At 39.7% G+C, this 9,603-nt stretch overlaps 1 protein-coding gene across 1 annotated transcript in view; it reads left to right on the top strand.

The window, feature by feature from the left end:
* CNTN1 (contactin 1) overlaps window positions 1–9,603 on the top strand; it is a 173,608-nt gene that overhangs the window by 68,879 nt on the left and 95,126 nt on the right. The window contains exons 11-12 of the mRNA XM_015822697.1: window positions 2,370–2,497; window positions 4,948–5,123. Of these exons, the coding sequence (XP_015678183.1) occupies window positions 2,370–2,497; window positions 4,948–5,123 (304 nt within the window). The remainder of the gene's footprint in view (window positions 1–2,369; window positions 2,498–4,947; window positions 5,124–9,603) is intronic.

Below are 9,603 nucleotides of genomic sequence, written 5' to 3'. Positions count from 1 at the left end.
TCATCAACAATTACCAGTGCATATTTTGCTCCTCCCAAACTGGCTTGCATAGGTCCCACCAGATCTGCATGGACCAGTTCTAGAGCTCTTTTTGTTTGTCTTGTGCTATATTTACTAACTGGGAATGCCTTTGACTTCGATGCTTTGCATACTGCACAGTCCAAATATGTTTTGCATCCCTTCAAATTTAGCCCTTCTGTAAACTCTTGCATTTGCTGCAAAACTTTAAAGCTTGCATGGCCAAGTCTTCTATGTAGAAGATGAACGCATGAATCATGCTCTGCAACATTCTTAAATATATGGGAACATTGAACCTTTTGTCCCTGCAATACATATAGATTATCTTCCTTCATGCCTTCTGCACAAATATTCCCATTCCTTTTGATGAGACACTTCCCATTTACAAAAATAGTCTCAAAACCTTGTTTGTCTAAATTAGACACACTTAACAAATTATGTTCCATTTCAGGTACACAAAGCACATTGGTAAACTTTGATTCCAAATATGGAATTTTTACATCGCCTCTTCCGATGACTTTTGCTTTCTGGCCATTTGCCAAAGCTACAGCTTCTTGTACTACTGGAACAAACCTGCAAAATAATTCAGAGTCATTAACAATTGTTTGACTTGCCCCACTATCTATTAGCCACTTGTCTCTGTTGTTGCTATTGCAAACTTTTGCAACACCAAAACGTTCCTTTTGCAAATTAGTCTTCTTTGCATGCATAAATGTCTTTTGCTGCAAATTGTTCCTCTGCAAACAGTTCCTTTTCAGATGTGTCCTCGCTCCACATATGTAGCAATTCTTTTCTTGCAAAACTCTCTGTCTGCAAAATCTCTCTTTTGTTGCAATTTGGTCCCATCTGCTGCTTGTTCCTTCTCCTCCGGAGACTTGCAGTCTGGACCCCCTCCTCAGGAATTTCTCCTCCTCATGGCTACTCCTGAAATTGTGCTTTTCTTCTTCATTAAGCAAACATGCCTTTAAAGCCTCAAAATTTAAGTCTTTCTCTTCTTTGCACTCAAATATAGCAGAAACTGTGTCCCAGGTTTTATCTAAACTGTTCAACACCAATAAAACCTTCTGTGATTCAGGGAATTTAATCCCAAGTTGTTCTAAGTCCAAAAATAAACTTTGCATTTTATTTAAATGCTGTTCCACAGATTCACCTGGTTGCAAACAGGCTCTGTAAAGTTTTCTTGACAATTGCACTATATTGCATGCAGAAACATTCATGTGCACAGCTCTCAACTTCATCCAAATTTCCTTTGCAGTCTTTAGATTTGCAACATTTAGAAACTGTTCATCATCTAAATTCAAGATGAGATAAGCCATGGCTTGATCATGGCTTTTCTTATCAGTAGCTGCAAATACTTGTGGGGGATTTTCTACAATATAGCACAGGTCTTTTGCTTTCAGCAAACATTCCATTTTTGCTGCCCAGATAATGTAATTCTTTTGCCCTAAACGAGGCACAGAGCTTTCCTTAAATTCCATTGCAGCCTTTCTGCTAATTCTGCCTTGTTCTTATACTTTTCTAAACACAGGCAATTTCTTCCAGCTTTAACTTACAATGCAGTCCTTAGTAAGTTCTGGGCCCATAACCTGTTAGAGAATTTTAATTTCTCTGTTGGTGAAAAAATAAATCAGAAGCTCTCACAGTTGACTGCATTTTAGCTGATTCAAATAACTTCTTTATATTAATATCAAAATATTTACAATACCATACATTCTTCTTTACAGCATCATAGCACAATGAAGACTTCTTACAGAGAGATACAGAGACAAAACCAGAGACTGGAAGAATCCAGCTCCTAACTCAATACCCTTTTTGCACAGACTCAGTAGCACTTTCTTCACATTGGCTGACTGAGTTACCACATGACTCTTCCTGCTCATGAATATTCCAACAACAACCTTTAAAGTAGCTGCAGCTTTTTCACACACCTCCCCACATACACTGTGTCTCTCTGTGTACTGGGATTAAAACAAAGCAAACCCTTCTGTGTCCTACTGGTGTCATCTGGTTCCTAGAAAATGTTTTTTTTTCTCCAGTAACAGTAGTTCAGCATAAGCTAGATAGTTGCCTAGATAAAAAGTGCCAACTTTTTGCCCCCATTCAACTGCCGTGTAATATTGGAAGATACGTTTGTTTTGCATGGGCAATTGGGTAACTCTCCCCCTTTCCTGGAGTTAAGCAGCACAAAGTGAACAAATGGCAATGATTATTATAGGTATGAAAAGACTATGTATAACTGGCAGGAGAGAAAAAAATGTGGAATGTATAATGCCATGCTTCCATTTTCATCCACATTTTCTTATTATTCTATTGTTGATTCTCAATTTTTTTAACAATTTCTTTTTTAATAGGATACATATATGGTATGATGGCAGCCTAGAAATTATTAATGTTACAGCAGCAGATGGAGGCAATTACACCTGCTTTGTGGAAAACAACAAAGGGAAAGCTAACAGTTCTTCTGCTCTTATAGTCACAGGTAATTCTCAAACTTCTCTACATTCTCAAAGTTAAGTATAGCATGGACTTCAGATTACGTATGTTGAAATCCTTTTCAATGTTCTAAATAAATCTGGGTTAGTTTGATAAGCCTATTAATTTAGTCATTGTATATAACAAAATAATATATATTTCTTATATCTTGTCTCCGATTCTGATTACTGACTTTTTGTATGTGGGTCACTGAGCTTACACTTTACAGAAGAGTAGCTGTATTATCTAAAGCAGTGGTCCACAATCTTTGTGGCTTGGTGGCCTGTCTGTGGGGGGAGAGCAGACCAGGGCTGTGTGAGTGGTGGGCTGGTGTGTACACACGTGGATGCAGCCCTTGCGTGAGTGGCAGGCCAATGCATAGGTGAGCAGCTTGACTTGTGTGAGTGATGGGCTGGCGTGCATGTGAGCAAGTACCCCCTGGCCCACTGCTCTGCAAGTTGAGCTGCGCATTCATGCACGCTCTGGCCAGCACTCTGAATAGCCTAATTCTGAATAGTCTACAGCCTGGTAGTGGGCCGTGGCCTGGGGGTTGGGCAGTGCTTTTTTGTAAAAAAAAAAAAAAAGTGCCAGAACTCACAATAGCTCTGGCTCCAGTCGAAAGCCCTTTACGGAGCGAGGGGAACCACTTTAGGGAGCTTCCGAGGTGCAGATCACGTGAGCAGCATCAGCTGACGGACACCATTGCCGCGGCTTTTGAGAGGGCATTGGTTCGGAGCTGGCATGTCTTCTGCCACCTCATCCTCCTCCGCCTCTGATGACACAGAGGCTTCCTCCGGAGCCAGAGTGACCAAGGCGGCAGCGGCACTGCTGCTTTGGGAGCGCGCCTGGTCCCTCGAAGAGATTCGCTCCAGGAGTCAGTCCAGGTTCCTGGTGGCCAACACAGGGGTGAGGACAGGCGGCGGCGGTGGGGGGAGCCCCATGAACCAAGGCAGAGAAGAGGGTCTACTTTCAGGGTCGTGGAAGTGTTTCCGGGTTGATCTTCAATGCCCCCAATTTCCCCGGGCAGCTTCCTTTCACCAAACCAGAGCTTTACTAGCACTGGCAGCTTAGAAGGAGCCAGTTTTCTGTTCAAAAAAAGGTGCCGGAACGCTGTTCCGTGCATTCTATGACAAAAAAAGCACTGGGGTTGGGGGACCCCAATCTAAAACATTCAGCAAAGAGTCTTGTGACAATTGACACATTTATTAGAGCATAAGCTTTCTTGAGCTATAGGCTGCTTCATTAAATGCATAGTTACTCATATATTAAAAGTTAAAATCAAGTACATACATATTTATTTGTATATATAAGTGAGCGAGGAAGAATATTTTATGTCAGATACATAATAAAAATGATTTGTATTGGAGTACAATTTGCACTAGTCAAATAGAAGTGATATAATTATTTCCTCAGAGTAACACATATCATAACATTATACAGTAGTATTTCATATAACTTTAAGCTAGAGCTGATTCACATAATTTTAAACATGATTAAGTTCAAATCATAGGCACCTAATCATTTAACTAGTGACTGTTACTTTATAGCACTATTATTTAAATAATATTGGAGTATTTTGTGCACATTCTTTATATTACTAAGAATAGAATTTTATACAAAAAGTAGCAATTTGAGTATGTTATTTTTAGGTAAATTCATTTAATTCTGAACTTCCATGTTATACTAATTACAATGCAGATACTCAACCTGTGATTTACTTTTGTACCCTGCAGTAAGTTTACATGGTACTAACATGACTTCACACCACCAAATTTGGTTTGAGGAGGATTTGAATATAATCTAGCCTTCGTTTTTATTGAAGAAATATTACCTCTGTTGACACAAATGCAAATTTTTCCCCACACTTTATTAAAGTCCCAATGAAGATTAAATTTCTAGAAGTAACCTCTTGCAAAATTTTAAATATCTGCTGCTTGTATTTGCTGCTACTAGTCTCAGTTGTGATCTGGAACATTATTCTAAAAGTATTCCTGACAAGGAATTGATAATTGCATGGTAAATTCACATGATACTCCCACTGCTGGATCATTCTCTCATCAGTAGGATACAAATAAGGTATATTATTTGGAGGGGGGTCCCCAAATAGCTCTCTTATGAATAATTTTTTGACACAGGTTGTCACAGTAATTTTTACTTTTGATCCTAAAATTGGCCTAGAACTGTAAACATTATCCCTTAACGGCTAAGTAAAAACAATTTCTACCTTTGTTCAGAAAATGAAAATTACCAGAATTTGCAAAGTATGAAAAGAAAGACCTACCAAAACAACCACAAATTTTAAAAACTTTTTACTTATATCTCTTTTGCTATTTAAATATATAGTCATCCATAGTAAAGTTGTATATTTTTTAGATTTTAAGTAGATCAGAGCCTCAATTGTTGTATATTTAATGATTTGCTAATATATAACCACAATTTTTTCTGTTAACTGCAAAGCTGCAACAAGGATTACATTAGCACCAACTAATGTTGATGTCATTGTTGGATTGAATGCTACCATGCAATGTCTTGCATCCCATGATCCTTCTTTAGACCTGACTTTTATTTGGCTCTTAAATGGATATCCAGTAGATGTTGATAAAGAGAGTGATTATTATGAAAGATCTATCATGGTGAGTTGCCTCATATTTCTCTGTTGACATATTTATATTTGGATGGTGTGATTATTTTTTCTTGGAATTTTGGGGAAAGGAAAAGAGGGAATAATTATTATGAAGTATTTCTTTTTTTCCCATATTACAGTTTATTGCAGAAGAAAGGAAAGTTACTGTCTAGAAGAAAAAGTTACTATCTCATGAGCCACAGTGTTATAACCTCCTATAAACTCATTGTTCATAAATTCCTTAGTAGCACTCCAGCATCAAAACAAGTTATTACAAAAGTTGCGTATTTTCATATCTGGACTTCAGGCAATATAGAATGTTGTTTATCCATAGCAACTTCTTTTGAAGTTCTTCTTGCAACTAAAAACAAAAAAACTGCACTTAGGTCACAGAATAAATCATTGATATAAATCAGCCCCACTATGATGAATCCAGCTTACTGTGTTCTGTGTCAGACCACATATACTATTTATTTATTGCATTTATAGTATCTGGCATTTTTTGTTTAGGCAAAACCTTAGAGCATCCATTTCTTGCATTTTCATGGCTACTAAAGAACCTCTCAAAATGCTGCTTTGAGTACTCTATGACTGGGTCCTTCGAACAGAACCGCCCCATCTAATGTGTTTATTTCGAGCCAAGATATTAAGATTCCCTTCACAAATGCATAAAAATGGGTGGGCAAGCAGACAGAGTTTCTTGTTTAGACACTCCCCACCCTGTGGAATACTGTGTCTCCAGAAATATGGATGACCTCCTCCCTAACAATGTTTCAGAGTCAAAAAGGAGTGCCTCACAGTTTTAAAGAGATAATTCTATGAATTATATTAAAGATTTAAATGTAAATGTTGCTTACTCGTAGCCTGGATTCTTTGATGTGTTTTTAGTGATAATCGGTTTTATGTGTGTCCATATAAACCACTGGGAGTCTATGTGGAACCATCATATACAAATAGCATAAATTAATTAAAAATCAAGCTATATATTATATTAATTAAAAAGTGCAATTTTCAGGACTATACATAGAAGGTATCCGTTCTTTTCAACCACTTTTCTTTTTTGCAAAATCATTTCCCCATTTAACTTAACAGTTAAAAAAAGGTAGAAAGCTTCCATTGGACCAGTGAAGCATTTTTCCTGACTACAGTGATCACAGGGAGGGAGTCCATTTTTGGAAATGAGCATTAAAATATTAATCCCATCTGCACAGTGGTTCCAGTGCAGATTTGAACCTGGGCAGGCAAATTTATTGTGATGGAATTTCAAGGGGGATTTTTTTTTTTTTGCAACATGTCTGCTGGACTTATGATAAGAACTAGAATTTCCCAAGATAGGAAAATAAATTATAACATAGAACATACTGTGTGTTATTGCGTGCACATGTGTGCTCACACAACACATCTCCCCTATATTGTTAAATTAAGTTATCTTAAACTAAGACAAAATAGTAGGAGGAGAGGTGGAGAGGGAAAGATAAGTCAGAAAAATAAAAAAGACTAGAGAAGAGAAAAGGAGAAGAAAGATCTGTGGACCAGAGAGGAGAATCAGCTGTGGGGTGGAGAGGAGAGCTGACTGAGGGCAGCGCAACGACTGGCAGAGAGGAGAAAGAGGCGAGCCAGTGATATAGTGGAGCAAGGAGGAGAGACAGCCAGGGAGAGGAGAGCTTACTGTGGACCATCCAGACAGCCCTGTTTGCTGGAGGAAACAGAACACCGGTGCAACAGACTAGCAAATGAGAGCCATGTGGCTGTGGAGCTGTCGGTGGGGGTTGTGGAACATTGCAGCATAGCAGACCAGTAGACGGGGTAGTGCAAATGGCAGTAGACTGGGTAATGCAAATGGTGGCAGACCAGTAGACCACGTACTGCGAAGAACTGCATACCAGTAGTTCGGGTACTGCGAAGGGCAGCACACCAGTAGACTGGGGACTGTGAACGGCAGCAGACCAGAAGACCAGGAACTGCAAACGGCAGTAGACCAGAAGACCAGGGACTGCGAACGACAGCAGACCAGAAGACCGGGGACTACGAATGGCAACCACACAGCAGACTCATGGAAAAAGACACTGATGCTATTGTGATCTGCAAAACATAGGACAGAAAAAAATAGGCATAATTACCTAGAGCAGAGAAGGTAGAAACAAGGTTAACAGCAAAGCACATCCACCAACAAAAAAGAGGGATTTTCAAACAATAAACTCATGAAGCAGGTAACTGATACTATTGTGGTATACAGTACATGTTCCATGTATGTGCTTATGCCCAAAGAACACCCAAATTATACATGCATTAAATGTAAACTAGAGGAAAAAGTAAGGGACTTAGAGGCAACTCTAGCCAAACTCCAACCTACATAAGAAAGCTATACCCAAATCGAACCGAATAATGAATGAATAACTCCCGGAGGATTTGACCGTATTGATAAACCCTTGGAGGAGGACAAATGGAGGTATGTCACAAATAGAAGGAAACACAATAATCAAAGAAAGGATCAGCATGCATCTATCAAACCCCTACTGTCAATCTAACCCAACCAGAAGCAGCCCATTAAAACTGAGCAATCGATTTCTCCCCCTAGGTGGAAATACGCAGACCCTCAACCTCCCCTCAAAGAAAACCTGCAGACACCTAGCAAAGAAACAACACCAAATATCTCTAAAAGAGTTACATCAACAAACACACCTGAGATAAACAGAAAAGCACCCCAGACTGCACCCCCCAAAAAAGGAAGGCGAGTGTTGGTAATAGGAGATTATATCCTCAAAGGAACAGAATCAGCTATCTGCAGACTGGACATACAATCCAGGGAGATATGTTGTCTCTCTGGAGCAAAAATCAAAGATGTGGCCGAGAACCTAACCGAAATAATTAGACCCACAGATTACTACCCTTTCCTCCTCCTTCACATTGGGACGAATGACACAACAAAGAACCTGAGTACAATATTGAGAGATTATAAGCAACTAGACAATAAAGTTAAGAGCTAGGAGCACAAGTAGTGTTCTTATCAGTATTCCCAATGAAAGACCAACCCTCATTGAGGGAAAAAAGAATTCTAGAAATAAATCACTGGCTAAAGAGTTGGTGTCGCCAAGAAAACTTTGGTTTCCTGGACCATGGACTGCATTTTCTATGCGAAGGACTCTTGGCAAGGGATGGGCTGCACCTCACGAAAACAGGGAAAAGTGTACTCGGAAAAAGATGGCCTAACTCATTAGAAGAGCTTTAACTAAAATTGAGGGGGAAGGGTGACCAATCTTTAGAATCTCTAGAACACAAAACCAGTCATAAATCCCAAAAAAAACAAATCAAACAATGAGGTAGAAAGTGATGAGAAAAAAAGATAAAACTCAAACAGCAATCAGGAGATCCAGGGAACATACCCACGGACAGGCATAAAAGTCTTAAATGCTTATATACTAATACTCAAAGCTTGGGGGGAAAACAGGGTGAACTAGAAGCAATAGTACACGAAGGAGGGTAGGTATGACATAGTTGGCATTATAGAAACCTGGTGGGATGAAATCCATGACTGGAATGGACTGATAGATGGATACAAATTGTTGAAAAGAAACAGAACTACAAAAAGAGGTGGGGAAGTTGCACTATATGTAAGAGAATACTGTCATGGTTCTAACAGACAAAAAAAAAGTAAAGCAGAACTGCGAGGCCTGGAAATTCCTCAAAGAACATATTTATTAGTTACAAAGTATCGGCATGATCAAAAGTGAAACCAAGTCTGAAATTCCCACTAAAATCTCCCAGTTACAGAGTATAATGTCCCACCCACAAAACTATGCCATCACTATGTTTCCCAATATATTCATTTGGCGGGCTTTCTTATACAACGCCTAGTCCCTGATCGTGGGAGCAGTAGATGACCTTGGTTCCCATGGGACAGAAGATTAATTTGACTAGCAAAGCACCTGGGCAAGCCCCCTCCCTCCATTCTATGTGGCAAGCTAGAATGAGGAGAAAAATGGCTGCAGCCAGGTTCATTGTAGAGTTGACAGTTGGCCCCCCTTAAAAGGAAAGACTCTCCTGTAGGGGAAACAAAAAGCATGTTAGGTATTTCCTTGAGGCTTGTGACAATGCTTGTTGTAAAATTTCTGTATTAACCTTTCTGCTTTCACATCTGTACATTTCACCCACACAGCTTCTGATAATGGATAGCCTTTCAAAGTATTTTAACTTCCCCTTGTACAACCTAGAATCAAGAATTTGTTTTATCTCATAGTGTGCTTCCCACTCTACCACTATTGGACCCAGCGGTTTCTTTGGAATAGGTCTTAAAGAGCAGGGCTTTTTTTCTCGGAGAAAAGGTGGCGGAACTCAAACCTGGCCACGCCCTCATCAAACCCTAGGACCGCCCCTTTAGAGAACAGGAATGCAAGTAAAATTTGGGAGGGGCTATTTCCGGTGTGGGAGGGGCTATTTCCGGTGCGGCCGGCCCGGAAAAAGGTGCCGGAACGCGGTTCCGCCGCGTTCCG

This window comes from Protobothrops mucrosquamatus, unplaced genomic scaffold, assembly GCF_001527695.2.
Source record: "Protobothrops mucrosquamatus isolate PMUCROS unplaced genomic scaffold, P.Mucros_1.0 scaffold1645, whole genome shotgun sequence".
Classification (NCBI taxonomy): Eukaryota; Metazoa; Chordata; class Lepidosauria; order Squamata; family Viperidae; genus Protobothrops; species Protobothrops mucrosquamatus.
This window is presented reverse-complemented; position numbering and strand designations above follow the sequence as displayed.